Source organism: Callospermophilus lateralis, chromosome 13 (assembly GCF_048772815.1).
Source record: "Callospermophilus lateralis isolate mCalLat2 chromosome 13, mCalLat2.hap1, whole genome shotgun sequence".
NCBI lineage: Eukaryota > Metazoa > Chordata > Mammalia > Rodentia > Sciuridae > Callospermophilus > Callospermophilus lateralis.
The window spans coordinates 102,116,295-102,133,267 of record NC_135317.1 but is presented as its reverse complement, the minus strand read 5'-3'; the positions used below and the strand labels follow the sequence as shown (position 1 = coordinate 102,133,267).

Genomic DNA, 16,973 nt, shown 5'->3' with positions numbered 1-16,973 from the left:
AAAATAAAAAATAAAGGCATTGTGTCCAACTACAACTTATAAAAAATAAATAAATAAAGGAATTACATAATTTGGCCTTTTAAGGAAAGGCTGAAAGTAGACCTGATTTGTCATGTGGAGCAGAATAGGTTGTAATATGTTCATTTCGACTAAAGCTTTTTTTTTTTAATTCAAAATTTTCTATTATCCAAGCATTTCTTTAGATTTCTCATTTATATGTTATTTAACTCTCCTGTCAAGCATTATGAGGTAGAAATTTATTTACCCATCATTTTATAGATGAACAACTGAGGCCGAGAAGTTAAATACCTCTTTGCAGAGAGATTACAAAGTTTGTAAATAAGTAATGAGCACTGGGACCCAGGTTTGTCCAGTGCCAAATTCTATGATCTTTATGGTATGCTGTGTTTATTTATTTATTTTTAAAATCAAAGATTCTATATGATTCCAGTCCTTTCAGAAAGAGTCAACTACTGTCTTTTGAGGATGACATTATTTTAGCAAGAAGTAGATGAGTTGCTTATAGATGTTGAGATGATTTACTGTTGTTTCAGTACAGTGATACTGTATTTTTTCAAGTTTTATCGTCAAATTTTAGATCTTTGTTTTTGGTATATTAACCCATTTAAAGACATTTATTATTGCTCAACTTTTTACTTCTAGTAAACAATTTTTATTTTCAATATGATAGAAGACTGAATTACACTTAAAGATGAGTTAAAATTAATAGTACTATTAAATACATAGATAAGAAGAGTTGTGACAACAGTATTTAAAATAGGTGGACAGACCTGGCTGTTTTTGTGAATGGAACTTTGCTGGAACATAGCCACACTCATCCCCTTACGTGTCACCTGAGGCAGCTTTTTTGTTGTTGTTCTATTAAGTTATATATGACAGTAGAATGCACTTTGACACGTCATATATAAATGGGAGTATAACTTCTCATTCTTCTAGTTGTACTTGATGTAGGATCACACCGGTCATGTCGTCATTTATGCACAATAGGGTAATTATGTCTAATTCATTCTACTACCCTTCATACTCCTCCCCTCCCTTCACTCCCTTCTGCCTAACCCAAAGTAACTCTATTCTTTCATAGCTCCAGCATCCCCGCTTTATTTTGAATTAGCATCCACATATCAGAGAAAACATTTGGCCTGTGTTTTTTTGGGATTGGCTTATTTTGCTTAGCATGATATTCTCTAGTTCCATCCATTTATTGGCAAATGCCATCATTTTATTTTTCTTTAAGGCTTAGTAATATTCCAGTGTGTGTGTGTGTGTGTGTGTGTGTGTGTGTGTACATTTTCTTTATCCATTCATCTGTTGAAAGACAACTAGGTTGGTTCCATAGTTTAGCTATTGTGAGTTGTGCTGCTATATACATGGATGTGGCTGCATCACTGTAGTATGCTGATTTTGAGTCCTGGGTATAAACTGAGGAGTGGGATAGCTGGGTCAAATGGTGGTTCCACTCCAACTTTTCTGAGGAATCTCCATACCACTTTTCATAATGGTTGCACTAATTTGCTGTCCCACTAGCAATGTATGAGTGTGCCTTTTCCCCCCATCTTCTTGCAATAGCAAGAGTTGAATGGCTGTGACCTTGATCTTATTGCCTGTATAGCCCAAAGTACACTCTCTGGCCCTTTACGGGAGAAGTTTGCCAAGCCTTGCTGTAGAATCTAGGCTTCTTCCCAGCCAGGTGTGGTGGCACATGCCTGTAATCCTAGAGACTCTGGAGGGCAAGGCAGGAGGATGGCAAGTTCAAGGACAGCCTTGGCAACTTAGTGAGACCCTGTCTCTAAATAAATAAATAAATAGAAAGGACTGGGGATGTAGCTCAGTGGTAGAGCACTCCTGGGTTCAATCCCAGTATTGGGGGGGGGGGAGCGGGGATCCTAAATGATTGTCTTGTCTAATGCAATTTTCTCCAAACTCTGCAGGTACCAACCAAAAAGCTGAAAAAATATGAAAAAGAATACCAGACAATGCGAGAGAGTCAGCTGCAGCAGGAAGACCCAATGGATAGATACAAGGTATGGGAGGTACTGTGCACCTGTCAGCAGCGTGCCTTTTTATCTGAAAGCAGCAGTTGTGGGGATTTCATTTCCCTCTGGCCCACCCCGATCCACCGAGCACTGTCTGGTCATGCTGACTGTCCGGGTGTGTCTTCGTTTCTGGAGACTCCCAAGTAGCCAACCATAATATTTCTTTTCTCTCAGTTTGTATATTTGTAGGTAACTCCAGCTGTTGCATTTATACTGGGAATCTTCATAAGAAGCTGAGAGAAAGGGAAAAAGAAAAAGAGAAAGTGGCTTTCTACTTTCAAAAATGAGAAAAAAAGGAAAATGGCAAAGTGCTGTTTTAGCTGTGCATGATCACTTCCTCAGAGACTTTTAGAAGGTGAACTGTTGCAAGACTGGCACAAGGATGTTTCAAACTTATTTCTGCCTGTAGCAAATGTTAAAAAGACAGACTTACTCGGAAGGAAAAATAAAAAACCACAAAGGTACCTCAAGCCCAGTAATGGAGTTTGTTGCAACATTTATTCTATAAACAAATTCATGGGTAATGGTGACATTTGACACAGTATGCAGTCTTAGAATCAAAGTGATTTTATTTTAATCTCTTAATTGTGGATTTTTTTTTAAATTAGGCCATTTGTGATCACAATAGTAATTAGCAACACTGGTTCCTGAATAGTGTTGGGAAATACTGATTGCCAACTTACCTTTTCCAAGTGAAACATTTTTGTCTTAATTCTTCAGACTCATGCAGATGCACAAGTCCCTCCCTCTCATTACCCCACTAATGCCAAAATGTCCTGCCAAGAGAAGTATTATGGTAGCCTTGTTAATGAAATCACCCAGAGTGGGATGGCTTCCACCGCGGTAACTAGAGTTGCCTTTATGTGGGTAGCACAGTCACACAGTGCATCTTCACTGTGTTGCTGAACTGAACAGCATGGAATGTGTACAGAGGAGCAGGGTGGAAGGAGTGTATGGATTTTGTAGTCAGAAGACCTGAATTGAAATTGTGGCTCTTGAGAGAAAGGGCACAGGATTTGGAAACCTATTTGGAAATTTTAGAATCTATGCTGCTGTTCAGCATCTTCGACTAGTTATTGAACCTTTTTCACATCTGTTAAATGTGTAGTGCACATAATTTCTTGATGGATTTGTGCGAGGTTGAGGGATGTTGTGTGTTAAGTACTCGGCACAGGGTTAGTGTTCAGTAAACTTGGTTATTATTAGCTTATGAAGACTACTACCACAAGTTATCCAAGAATTACTGAAATAACATAACCTCACATTGGTCTGCCCCTCCAGTCCCTCATGGATCTTCCTCTGTTTCTCCCAGGTATTGCTACTGAGTAACCTACCACCAGTCAGTATGCTTCTCCCCTTGCTTATAGAACTGGCTCAGGAGCTGCAAATAAAATCCCACATAGAGCTACAACAGATAACTACCACCAGATAAGAGCTAAAGCTACTTCCCACTACCATTGTTCCACAATAAGTCCAATTTTAATGTTGGTCCTATATCACTCTACTGTAAAAAGTTTTGAAGGTAGTAATGGTAGATCCAGAATGAAACCCTATTACTGCTTATATAGTTTTAATTTCCTTAATGCCACCATCATTATGAAAAAAAAATCTGAAGAGTGCTTTAAAGTAAAAGAGGAAAATGAAAACCCAGCCTTGTACTTTTAAAAACAGGCTAGGACTGAACTGTTACCATGTTTTTCTTTCTTTTGTCAAAGTAGATATGTATAATGTAAAATGTGTGTTATTTTTAAAAAGTGCTTATAACATGTAGGATTATCAGTATATTTTTCATTGAAAGACTAAACTTTCATTGAAAAATTAAACTCTATGGTTTTGTTTTGAATGCAAATATTTTAAATTCAAGTGTTGTAGTGTCTTATTTGCACATAACAGATAACCTCAGTAATCGTTCCTTTGGGATGATTGTAATATCTTCTCACTATATTCTCTAGGGTAGCATCTCTCAGTGTTTTCAAGGACATCCAGGCATTTGTCTGGTGATGGGCGTGGTAAATTATAATTCCATTTTCAATATAGTTGACAACACATTTGACAAGATAGTTTCCAACCATCAACAGATTTGGTCCTTCAGATGATTAACATCTAGTTTAAGAAGCTAATGGTAAGATAGGGGATGTAGTTTAGTAGAGGAGTGCTTACCTTGCATGTAAAGTGTAAAGTGTGTAAATCCCTGGGTTCAATCCAGAATATCAAAAATTTTTTAAAAAGAAACTAATCATTATTTTAATTAAAGTAGTGAAGTATTTTAGAAAATACCTTTATAATACTTAATCTTGTCAAGAATAAGGTCTCTGTGCTGATAATGAACACTTTATAATTTTTAGATTTTGGACTAGGAACCCAGTTTAAGTAAGTGCTTTAAGAATAATGTGGGGGGGTGTGCTGGGGTTGTGGCTCAGTGATAGATTGCCTGCTGAGCATGTGTGAGGCACTGGGTTCGATTCTCAGCACCATATTAAATAAATAAATTAAGATATTTTTAAAAAATAATAACCAGGAAAGATCTTTTAAGGCATTGAGTGAGAATTTTGCATCAGTTCAGTATCCACTCCTCCCTAACTTTGGACCCATACTGCTTAAAATGCCACATCTACCCCTAGTTTGCCATATGGCAACAGAGTTTGGAAGACATTGGGAATTTTTACTTTTTATTTTTATTTTTTTAAATTTTTTTCTACTTCTTTCAATTTTTACTTTTTAAATGCCCAGAAATGTCATACAACAGAGGTATTTCAGATGATGCTATTTCTCATGGTCTTGGTGGCATACATCAAAGTGCTCTTGTAACCGGGCATGGCAGTACACACCTGGAGTCCCAGCTACTTGGGAAGTTGAAGCATGAGGATCACCTGTGCTCACAAATTTAAGACCAGCCTGGACAACTTATCAAGACCCTGTGTTTAAAAAAAAAAAAAGAAAATGTATGGCAGAAAAGGCAGAATTTGAATCAGAGATGGCCCTTAGAATTGCAGTCACACTTCTTGCTGTGTCCGTCTAAGCATGTGCTTGTGCATATTTTTATGACGTATGTAAACTTTACTTTCTCGAGTTACCTAGCCATTCTCACTTTTATCCAACACTTCAATCTCAGACAAAAAAATACAATAAAATAATGTTAGTATAAATTTAAATTCTAAAACCATAATCATGATGAAAAATGTTCAAAGTTTAGGCAGTGATAATGGTCACACAATTTTGTGAATATCCTAAAGCCACTAAATTGTACATTTTAAGAGCATGGTTTTATGGTAGGTAAATTACAGCCCTCCACCAAAGGAAAAACAAACCCAAGCTAAATGTTCTAGTCTACCATCTTCCTTTTTATGGACCCCAAGTCACACCAGATGTACCTGTGTAGAAGCCACACAAGTGGGAAGGAGGTCTTCCTGTCAGAATCTGAGCTAATTAATGATCATCAACCCCATGTGTACCTTTATTTGTAGGGGAAAGACCAACACAAATGGGTGGTATGTTCATTTTTAGTGATGCTTTTTAATTTCTAGATATAACATTAGCAGTGCCTGCACATACATATGCACAGAGACATGTGCATACATGAATAGGTGACACCCACACATCCTGCACTGCCTGTCTTGGCATCAGTTTGTATGTGACCTCAGTGAACCCCACATCACCTGCTTCAGGGTTCTCTTTCTGGTTCATTTCATGACAAGATTCAAAAGACAGAAAGGAATATAGAATATTTTAAATCGTTTTTAACATCCTTCTTAACTTGGGGCTGGCTCAATTTGTGGAATAGTCTTTATCTACTCCAGTATTTTGATTTGTGAATTTCTTGATTGGTCTCTAATGAGGTGGAATGTGGGGTGAGGATATAGCTATAGAAATGCATCAAGTACATTTCCACTTTTGCACAACTCCCCAGAAAACATGTTTATGGATAGGTATAGTTACTTTAGAACATTTTTAAAATTAGTAACCAAGCCCCTAGCAAACACCCATTTCAGAATCAAAATACTGTTTCTATCTTAAGGTAGTGAAATGTTTTTGTTTTGTTTGGGGGGGTGCCCCCCCAGCCACAGGGGTGGAGTACCAGGGATTAAACTCAGGGGAACTCACCTGCTGAGCCACATCCCCAGCTCTATTTTGTATTTTAGTTAGAGACAAGGTCTCACTTTTGCTGAGGCTGGCTTTGAAGTCTGGATTCTTCTCTCCTTCCTCAGCCTCCTGAGCTGCTGGGATCACACGCATGTGCCACTGTGCCCAGCAGTAAAATGAAATGTTATTGTGGGGAAAGGTGGTTTCTAGGGACATAAGACTTCATGCATATGCTCTTCCTTTTAATTAGAGAACTACTCACAAATGGGGGCAAGCCTTGAAAATGCAGCTAAGTAATTTAATTAAGTTCAGTGAATCTCCCAGAGCATAGTCAAGGTTACCTATTCTGGATGGGAAAATCCTAAAGAGTCTGGAAAGCTCAACTCTCTTGAGTTTGAGATACAGATAGTATTTTATTTTCTTCTCCTCCTTCCTTCTTTCCACAACACAAAGGACTGAACTAGGGGCACTTTACTATTTTTGTAGAGCAATTGTTACTATGTATAATTTTTAAAGTTTTTTAAATTATACAAGTAAAAAATCATACAAAATAGTGACATAAAACTTAATTATACTTATGTTATTTGCCATTTTCATGTATTTATTAAAATGATTTAGAGCAACTATCACATTTTAAAAACGTGAACAAATGAACATGTTTAAATTGTAGTAAATTTCTTACCTATAAACTCTTTTGTTTATAGGTACTTTCCTCCCTCTGTGTTGGGTCTTTCCTTATTCATGGAAGTCAAGATAAGTGAACCCATGTTGAAAAATGTTGTTCTGCCAGTGAAAGCTTACATTTTATCATTTTCTCATGAAAGGACACTGTTTCTGGCTTTCAGAAATATTTATTTTAGGACATACATGTTTTTAATGAATAGTAATGGACACAAGTTGCTTGTGATAATAATGGTCTATTTGGGAAGGCTGCCACTTTCTTTTTGACCTGCATAACAATGAGCTTATTGTTGTAGGACCTTGGAGACCACAGCTAGAGCCCTGGGGGCTTCTCAAGCACAGTAGCTAGCAAGGAATTGAGGCTTCTGGGCTCTGGTGTTCTGACTGGCTTGGTCCAGCCCTGAGGGGAGGTGTAAGTGCCAAGCACCTGAATTTTGAGTGTGTTTCTTGATGATCTTCAGAATCCTCCAGATATTCTCTTTAATTTTTAGAAAGTTTTGGTTGCTGTTAACCTGAGAAAATATGACACTAATATGTTTCTACATCTTCTGTAACCTATTTGTTTTTAAAATACTTGTTGGTATGCTAAAGAAGAGCAGAGATCCACAAGTAACAGTCTTCGGGCCAAATCTAGCTCACTGCTGGTTTTTGTAAATAAAGTTTTATTGGAACACAGCCACATCTTTTTGTTTACTTATTGCCTAGGGCTGCTTTAAAAATGACTGTGGTAGAGCTGAGTGATTTCAACACAGATGTGTGACCTGCAAAGCCTGAAATATTTATTCTCTGGCTATTCACATTAAAAGTTTACTGACCTCAGGGGCTGGGGTTGTAGCTCAGTGGTGAAGCACTTACCTAGCATGTGTGAGGTACTGGGTTTGATTCTCAGCACCGCATATAAATAAATAAAATAAATGTCTATCAACAACTAAAAAAAAAAAAAAAAAAAAAAGTTTACTGACCCTGTGCCAGAGTACCATTTAAGATTTTTTTTTTATTTTAATGCTAAGAGAAATGCAGTCTGGTCTGCCAACTGTCAGTTATCACCAAAAAGATTTTGTTTTTAGTTTGACATTTAAATTTTTTAAAGTCTCCACCAGAAAGATAAAATTGGATGTGATGAGAAAGAAATGAAAGCATTAAACAGTTTCAGATACCAGATTTTCTCCTCAGATCTCCATTTACACGCAATATAGACATTTGAACATTTCATCTGTGGACATTTGTCTTTGTATGTCAAAAATTGTATGCTGAAAATTTAAAAATGATTATCAACTCTTTTAAAAGAGGTATCGAAAAGAAAGCATGGATGCATTGCGTGTGTTGTTGCTAATTAAGTTGTACTGGGTCTTTTAGAAAAACATTTTTTCCTGACCCTTAGATGTCTTTAAAAAAGCATGAGCCAAGAATTCATCATAGCAGAGACAACACACCCAAAATATTGAGCCAGGGTTTATGTAGCCACCTCCTTCCCCGTCATTTTTTCCCCTAGCGCTTAGTTTATTTTCTGCTGATTGCCAGTTCACATTTCTCTAGTTTCTCATCTTGGGAGTAAATGATTTCACCCTCCTTTGGACTGCTTTATGCCGGCTTCAGCCTCCAGAAACAAATGAGAACTGGGTTCAGTTTTTCTTTTGGATTTCCCTGCTCAGCGATTTCATTCTTTTGCCTGAAGATGAACTATTTTGCAAGGCTGCTGAACTTGTCATAGAGGGAAGTTCCTCCTGCCAGCATTAATAGCAATATCCACAGCTCACCCTGTAGTTGCTCATACTTCTGCAGCCAGCGTCTTCATCAGTCATAAGAGCTGCAAATAGCAGTGTGGGGAGGGAGGAGTTTGCAAGTAGAGCCTTCCTGGGTTGAGACTTGCCACTTGGCTGCCTCTAGCATACTTTATTCCATCGAATGTTCACAGCGGGAACTTAGAGCATATGACTCTAAGAAAAAATAGCATTAACAAGTGTGTTTTGTTACTGTCATTTCCTGTATGTATTAGTAGGTGTGTGATTTCATTGGATATTCCTTTTTTTCGATTGTCTTTGTACCTATGATTGAAAACGGTAGTTGGTCTATGACTTTTGAGGAGGTAAGTTTTTAATCTGTGTGTGTCTGTATCAGCGTCTGTCTCTTTGAAAATGCAGTATCCTCCTCCCCAAAGTTACTGTGCATTTCTTATGTAAGAGGGGAGGAACTCCTGAGGAAAGTCTACCTTCTGTGGGAATAGTGTAATTTGTGTGAGATGGAGTTTGTTTCAGACAGCGGGAGGCCAGTTTTAAGGATTATGTAACCAACATCTCCTGCACTCTTCTGAAAGGCCAGGGGAACAGTTTTGCTTAGAGTCTGGGCCTTCAGCACGTCTGCTTTTGTAAACGTGCAGCCTGTCAACAACTCCAAGGTGACACAGATTATCTGGCTGAACTAAAGTCTCTCCTGGGCGGACTTCACCAGCATTCAAAATGAACATATTGCCTTTTCCAGGCCCATCAAACCTAACTTAACTTCTTCATTCCAGTGGAAAGGCAAACTTTTTCTGAAATCAGTCAGTTCTGAGAACCGTTTCAGCTCTTGGTAAGGGCTGGAAAAGCCAGCTGAGTGGTGTAATTTCTGCTGCCCCTTGATACACAGGGGCAGGTTCTTTGTAGAAAATCTCCATCTGGGTGGCAGCATCTCTTTGTAGCACTCAGTAGGCATCTGTAGCACCAAACAACATGTGAGGACCCCTGGCCACCCTAGGCTTGTACTTTGGAGGAGAATACTGCACTTTGGCCCCGTAGCTTGCTTTCCCACCTGTCTGTGAGTCAGAGCAGGCATCCTGACACCTCCCACCCTGCTGCTTGCTTTGCAAACACCAACCAGAAGCTTGTTGCTAAAGCAAAAGCCAGTAGGTGCGCCCCAGGCTCTTCTGCTTTTTAGCCCCTCACTTTCTCCCGGTCTTTCCCACCCACACCTGTGCCTTCAGCTGTGGGTCTAGGCAAGGCTGAAGCTACAGTAGTCTTGTAGTGAGAAGTTGCAGTTAGAATTTCGGCGGAACTCACTTCTTTCCTCTGTAATACATAGTTTATCAAATGTTGATCTCTAACCAATAATGAAGTAGCTCCCTGGTACATTTTTAAAATACTTGAACATAGTGCTTTCCCACAAACATCATGTGAATTTACCTGGAGATGATTTAACTCAATTCTAAGCATATTAATGTAGCCTGAAAAACTGGTAGCTGCAACATTTTCACCTGTGCCAGATTAACCTATTTATGTAATAGAGGAAGCGTTTCTAAGGTGGAGTTCTACCGTACAGTTTTGGTAGGAGTGAGGCACTCATCTCAGGATTAGGTTTTGAAATCATCCTATCTTGATTTCTTGAGGGATTTATTGAGAACTGAGAAAAATCTCTTCCCACGTAAGCAGTCTGCGTTGTGAAATCCGTTGTGTTGAAATTGTGCTGGGTGTTGCTGCTCTTCTGTCAAGAAGGAAATTTATTAAAATTTTTGAAACATGTTTTTAAAATCTAAGTGTTCTACAAGTATATAAGTTCAGAAATAGATACATCGGGAATAAATATTAGCTCTCAAGAACCAGTGAGAAATTGAGTTCCTTTGGCTTGCCCACCGTTCGACTATAGAAACTCTGGCTGTGTCCCCTGGATACATAGATTAGTTCCTACATTTATGCTGCTTTGGTAGCATGGACCCTGTGTGGGTTGAGGGAACAGACAGAATTAGATGAGTACGAGTTGCCCCTACAAATACAAATAACTGTCTCTTCAGAAATAGCTTGGGAAAGGGTTACACTATGCCTCTGTCACAAAGGAGATCCAGTATTTCATATGGGGTATGACCTTATAACAGGAATGGACTTAAAACAAAAGTTTATCCTTTTAGATGGAATTTAAATTCTCAATTTCCCCTTTTTTTAAAAACAAAACTTTTAAAAATCCTATTACAAATTTATTATATGTTCCAAGAAAACTTGGAAACTTTCTTTTAAAAAGGAAAAAGACAATAATGAAAATAATCTACTACCCACAGTTAATATTTCTTTTTATACTGTTAAACAAATGGGATTTTCTAGGTGGGCATGGTGGCACATGCCTGTAATCCCAGCAATTCGGTAGGCTGAGGCAGGAAGATTGCAAGTTCAAAGCCAGGCTCAGCAGTTTAGTGAGACCCTGTCTCAATATAAAAAATAAAAAGGGGGGCTGGGCTTGTGGCTCAGTGGTAGAACGCTTGCCTCACACACATGAGGCACTGGGTTTGATCCTCATCACCACATAAAAATAAATGAATAAAATAAAGATATTGTGCCCATTTACAACTAAAAAAAAAAATTAAAGAATAAAATAAAAAGGGTTAGGCATGTGGTTCAGTGGCCCGAATAATTTTCTCATTATTTGTCTTTTTTCCCCCTACAAGGTAATAAGCATTTACTCAGTTACTAGATATTTTTCTCTTAATATTCTAAAACTGAAATTTTGCCACTTAAGAGTATTTAAGTGATTTGGGATTATTTCCTTTTTTTATGTTTAGTAGATATCTTTTTCAAGAATTTTCTGATATCCCCCAACTATCTTAGTCTATTTTTTTTTCCAAAGAAAAAGATATAGTCAAGTTGGCTACACTGGCACATGCTTGTAATCCCAGCAACTCAGGAGGTTGATGAAGAAGGATCAATCGTAAATTCCAGGCCAGCCTTATTAGCAAATTAGCAAGAACTTGTCTCAAAATAAAAAATAAAACGGGCTAGGGGATGTAGCTTAGTGGTAGAATATCCTTGGCCCAGTGTATAATAAGAAAGGGGGAAAAAAAGAAAAAAGGAAAGAAAGAAAAAATAACAAAGAAAAAAAGAAAAGATGCAAAGAGCAGGTTTCTCCCCTATCTTTCTTCTGACCGTCCCTTTTAATGGATCCTCTGCCTCCATGACAACCTCAGATTTTGCCCTTATCATCTGTTTCTTAGCCCTTCTTGGGAGGTGGCGGGGGAGATGCTTACTGTTCTAAAGATAATAGAATTAACTTTGCCCCCTCTATTATACTGTGGAACACTCTCTTCTAAAACATATATTTATCTTCTTGTTTTCTTTTTGTGTGTGTGTGGTTTTTTCCTTTCATCAGTGCTTTGTCTGCTTCTACCTCCCTTGCAGAAAAAAAAGGGGGGTTAGAAGTGTAAATCTAAACTTGGTTTTGTCACATCTAAGTCTTTCCTGTCAGCTCTGTTTTGACTTGCTTGTAATTGCTAACAATAGCAAAGAAAGCACTGCTGATACTCTAGAGTAGAAGTCACTAAACTGCTCTTCTGAGACTAGATATAAACGTAGCAGACTCACAACCTCTAGTAAAGGGGAGACCTTATTTCATAAGCATCAGACACTTGGTTCTTTCATCATATAACTTTGCTTCAGATTTTTTCTGGGAGCAGAAAAAAATGAAAAAACTTTTTTTATTATTTTTTAATGGGGGGAAAGGATCCAAGCTTAGTAATTTATTTTACCCAGAGTCTTTTTAATCTGAAGGAGCAAAATAGACATTTAGAAGACTTTTTATGGGGACTCTTATTGTGTTACTGTGTTATTACTAACACAAAAGTAGATTGTATTCAGAAAAGTCAATGTGCTCTCACTCACAGAATAAAAAATATCAGCTGATAGTAAGTCACAAGCCCAAGTATCTAGACTCTTGATTTAGTGTTCTTAAATATTCTCAATCATCTTGAACCCAGATCTTAGAAAACAATTTGGAGAAATGTCTAGTGTCATCCTTGCTGCGTCTTACCATTTCTCATCAGGTCAGGGTGGAGTTATTGTGCATGTGTCCAAGAATTGCTTGTCGTCTGCATTCTAGGTCTATGTGGGAACTTCATGGGATCGCGGGTATGTTTGGACAGGCTGCTGTTTGTGGTCCACATTTCATGATGAGTCCGTCTGGGGGGCGTAAGGGACAGTTGAAAGCTGCACCGGGTAGAGTTCCGCAGCCGCACCGCTAGCCAGACGCTGCTGTTGCCCAAACAGAGGCCCGCCTCCCTGTGCCACTGCGCCTTCTCCTTTTACACCTTTGGAAGTTCACTTTGTTGGTGTTGCTTGTTTTTCCTCACCAGTTGCTTCTGCTTCCATTTCTGCTGGTGCCTGCAGGCACTCATGCCCACCTCTGGCTCTTGCTCTTTTTGTACAGAGGGAGAACCGAAGATTACAGGAGGCCAGCATGAGGCTGGAGCAGGAGAATGATGACCTCGCCCATGAACTGGTAACCAGCAAAATCGCTCTGCGGAATGACTTGGATCAGGTAAATCTGTCACTCATGAGGTAGACATGAGACTAACTTCCTCAAGGGGGAGGACCAGGTAGTTCTCACCGCATTCCCAGGCTCGCTGTTCTTGAGTGTGCTGCCTGGTAGATGGATGGTGGCTGGCAGGGGGAGGGCAGCTGGCACTAACTGGAGAGAGCGGAAACCCCACACCTTTGAGAATAGGTGGCTCATTTCCAAAAGGCATGTGTGACACTGATTTTTATACCTCTAAATTTCTCTTAGCATCTCTTCTCTTTATCAGTATTTTTATAAACCAAAAGCTGCCCACATAATTACAAAAGAGTATCAGAGTATACTATTGCCACCCTGACATCGTAGGCACCTTGCTGCTTGTTCCAATAATAAATGTGAAGTTTTACATGAAGTGCAAGCATTAAATGTTGGATTGTCGAATTGGCAGACATCTTAGTGGCTGAGAGCCAGAGAGCCTGCACGTGAATCTCTTGGCACCCCCAACTTGCCAACCATGTGACCCTGGGCAGTCCTTTAGCTGCCCGTAGGTGCAAAAGTGTCTACCCTGGAGGGAAGATGTGAGAGTTAAGCTAAAGCACTTCTAGTATGTGTTCAACAAACCTTCACTGTTGCTAAGAGATCTCTAATGCTATAACTTCCCTTGTTCATTCCCAAAATGTTGACAGTCTTAGAACTTCCTGTTGCTACTGCTAGCATTTCCTGAGATGATTGGCAAGGTGGAAGCAGTCTTGTGCAGACTTGAAATTTTTACTCTTTTTTTTTACTTCTAAAAAATAAATATTTTCAATGGTGCAGGGTTAGAAAAATTGAGACTTAGACTGTTGAAGGAAACAAAAAGTCATTGTCTGTGCTTTAACTTTGCATTGACAGTATTTAAAACACAAGTCCACTGATAACATAATCTGCTTATGTGTTCATAATTGAAGCATGTGGTGTTGCTCACTGGTAGAGCTCTTGTGCTCAAAGCACTAGGTTTGACCCCCAGCACTGCAAAAATAAATGAATAAAAATAAAGTTGGTAGAAGTAGTTTCTGTCACATCTTTTCCTCAAATAAACAGCTAATTTTTTAGCTCAAAAGCTTTAACCATAGTAAGGTGGGAGATAAACATAAATATTGAGGAAATGGTGCTAATAAGGAAGGAAGGAAGCTGCGGGGGTGGGGGGTCAGCACTAAAGGAAGTTTGATTTCTATTTTTCTGTGCTGGGGATTAAACACAGGGCTTCATGCATGCTGAGCAAGCACTATACCACTGAGCTACACCTTCAGCCTCCAGGTATAGTTGGTACAAAGCAGAACAACTATGCTGTTTGGGACATAGAAATAGAACAGTAGTCCATTTGAAAAATATTTGTCCTTTTAATCACAAATTCCATGTGGAAGTTGATTGAAATGAGATGAGGGAAGTGTGACCAAGAACCAGCACCAAGGCAAGGGTCCCAGCAGGGCCAGCCTCAGCCTGACCACATACTGCAGCACTAGTCTGGGCTCTGTATTAGCTTCCCAAACAGTGTGGTTCACCCCCAATTCTGCTAGGTTGAATCTTTGACCACTGATAATGTTCTTAAGATGGCTAACTGAAAAAAAAATGTAAGGAGTTGAACTCAGAGGGGCGCAATGAAGTGAAGAGAGCTTGAAAGTTGTTTGAGAGTACCTGTTAAGTCTTGTATAAGATGTAAGCAAATAATAAAATTAATTTTTTAGATTTAATTTTTTTCTCTCTCCATATTTATTATTGGCTCATTATAGTTGCACATGATGGTGGGATTCATTGTTACATATTCATTCATGCACACAGTGTAAAGTTCAGTTTGGCCAATATCGCTCCCAGCACTTGCCCCTCCCTCCTTCACCTCTTACCACTCCCTGGTCCCTTTCCTGTACTGATCTCCCTTTTATTTTCATGAGATCCACCCCTACCTTTCTTTTCTTTTCCCTCTCTAGCTTCCACGTACGGAGAAAACATGAGACTCTTGACCTTCTGAGTTTGGCTTTTTTCACTTAACATAGTGGTCTCTAATTCTATCCACTTCCCTGCAAATGTATAATTTCATTTTTTTTATTGTGTGTGTGTATCATATTTTCTTTATTGGTGGACACCTCAACTGTTTCAATAATTTGGCTATTGTGAATTGTGCTGCTATAAACACAGGTATGCATTTATTGCTATAGTAAGATGCCTTTAATTCTTCGGGATAAGTATCAAGGAGTGGCACATCTGGGTCATATGGTGGTTCCATGCCTAGTCTTTTGAGGAGCCTCCGCATTGATTTTCATAATGGTTGTACTAACTTACTGTCCCACCAACAATATAAAAGTATTACTTTTTCTCCATATTCTCTCTATCATTTATTATTATTTGTATTCTTGATGATCATTATTCTGACTCATGTGAGATGAAATCTCTGTGTAGTTTTGATTGGCATTTCCTTAATGCTAACAGTGTTGAACATTTTTTCATATAGTCATTGGCCGTTTGTATTTCTTCTTTTGAGAAGTGTCTGTTTAATTCATTTGCCCATTTATTAATTGGGTTATCTGATTTTGGAGTGTAAAGTTGTCTGAGTTCTTTATAATTTCTAGGTATTAATCCAGGAGCTAGCAAAGATTTTCTCCCATTCTGTAGGTTCTCTCTGCATTTTCCTAATGATTTCCATTGCTGTGCAGAAGCTTTTTAATTTGATGCCATCCTAGTCTTGGCCTTATTTCCTGATCTATAGGTGTCCTATTGAGAAAGGTGTAGCCTCTGCCTATATGTTGGAGTGTTGACCCATGTTTTCTTCTAGGATTTACAGAGTTTCTGGTCTAATTCCTAGATCTTTGATACACTTTAAGTTGAGTTTTATGATAAGGTAAAAAATAAAGGTCTAGTCTCATTCTTCTACATATGAATAATCAGTTTTCCCAGCACTATTTGCTAAAAGGGCTGTCTTGAGCCAGGCCCGGTAGTGCACATGTGTAATCCAGCAGCTTGGTAGGCTGAGGCAGGAGGATGGAGAGTTCAAAGCCAGCCTCAGCAATTTAGTGAGGCCATAAGCAACTTGGTGAGATGCTGTCTCTAAGTAAAATATTTAAAAAGAGCTGGGGATGTGGCTCGGTGGTTAAGTGCCCCTGAGTTTAATCCCTGGTATCCCCCTCCCCTCCCAAAAAAGGGCTGTCTTTTTCCCAGTGCATGGCTTTTGGTACCTTTGTCAAGGAACAGATGACTGTTCCTTGTAGATGTGTGGGCTTTTTTCTGTGTCTTCTATTCTGCACCATTGTGTATGTGTCTGTTTTTATGCTAGTACCATGCAGTTTTGTGACTATTGCTCTGTAGTATAATTTCAAGATGCTGATTATGATGCCTTAGAATTGCTTTGACTATTCTCAGTCATTTTTTCTTACGAATTTTAGGACTGGTTTTTGTTGTTGTTGTTCTGTGAAGAAGGTAATTGGTATTTTGATGAGGATTGCATTGAATCTGTGTATTGCTTTTTGTAGTATGAACATTTTAATAATATTAATTCTGCCTGTCCATGAACATGGAAGATCTTTTCATCTTCTGAGGTCTTCTTCAACTTCTTTCTTCAAAGTTCTATAGTTTTAATTGTGGAGTTCTTTCACCTTCTTCTTAGATTTATTCCTAGGTTTTTTGGTTTTTTGTTTTTTTTTTTTTTTTTTTTTTTTTTGAGGCTATTGTGAATGGAATTGCTTTCCTGATTTATTTCTCAGCAGATTCATTGTTGGTTCATGGAAAAACCATGGATTTTTTAATGTTGATTTTCGTAACCTCCTATTTTGCTGAATTTGTTTATTAGCTCTAGTTTTTTTGTGTCTTCTAAGAATAGGATCATATTATCTGCAAACAGTGATAATTTGACTTCTTCCTTTCCTATTTTTATCCCTTTTATAA

At 38.5% G+C, this 16,973-nt stretch overlaps 1 protein-coding gene across 4 annotated transcripts in view; it reads left to right on the top strand.

The window, feature by feature from the left end:
• Rabgap1l (RAB GTPase activating protein 1 like) overlaps window positions 1-16,973 on the top strand; it is a 612,968-nt gene that overhangs the window by 577,086 nt on the left and 18,909 nt on the right. For 2 of the 4 annotated variants that reach the window (XM_076872863.2, XM_076872861.2), the window contains exons 20-22: window positions 1,950-2,042; window positions 8,815-8,901; window positions 12,975-13,085. In XM_076872863.2, the coding sequence (XP_076728978.2) occupies window positions 1,950-2,042; window positions 8,815-8,901; window positions 12,975-13,085 (291 nt within the window). Of the gene's footprint in view, window positions 1-1,949; window positions 2,043-2,228; window positions 7,518-8,814; window positions 8,902-12,974; window positions 13,086-16,973 lie in introns of those variants that run through there. The other 2 variants (XM_076872862.2, XM_076872864.2) reach the window with 2 other exon arrangements.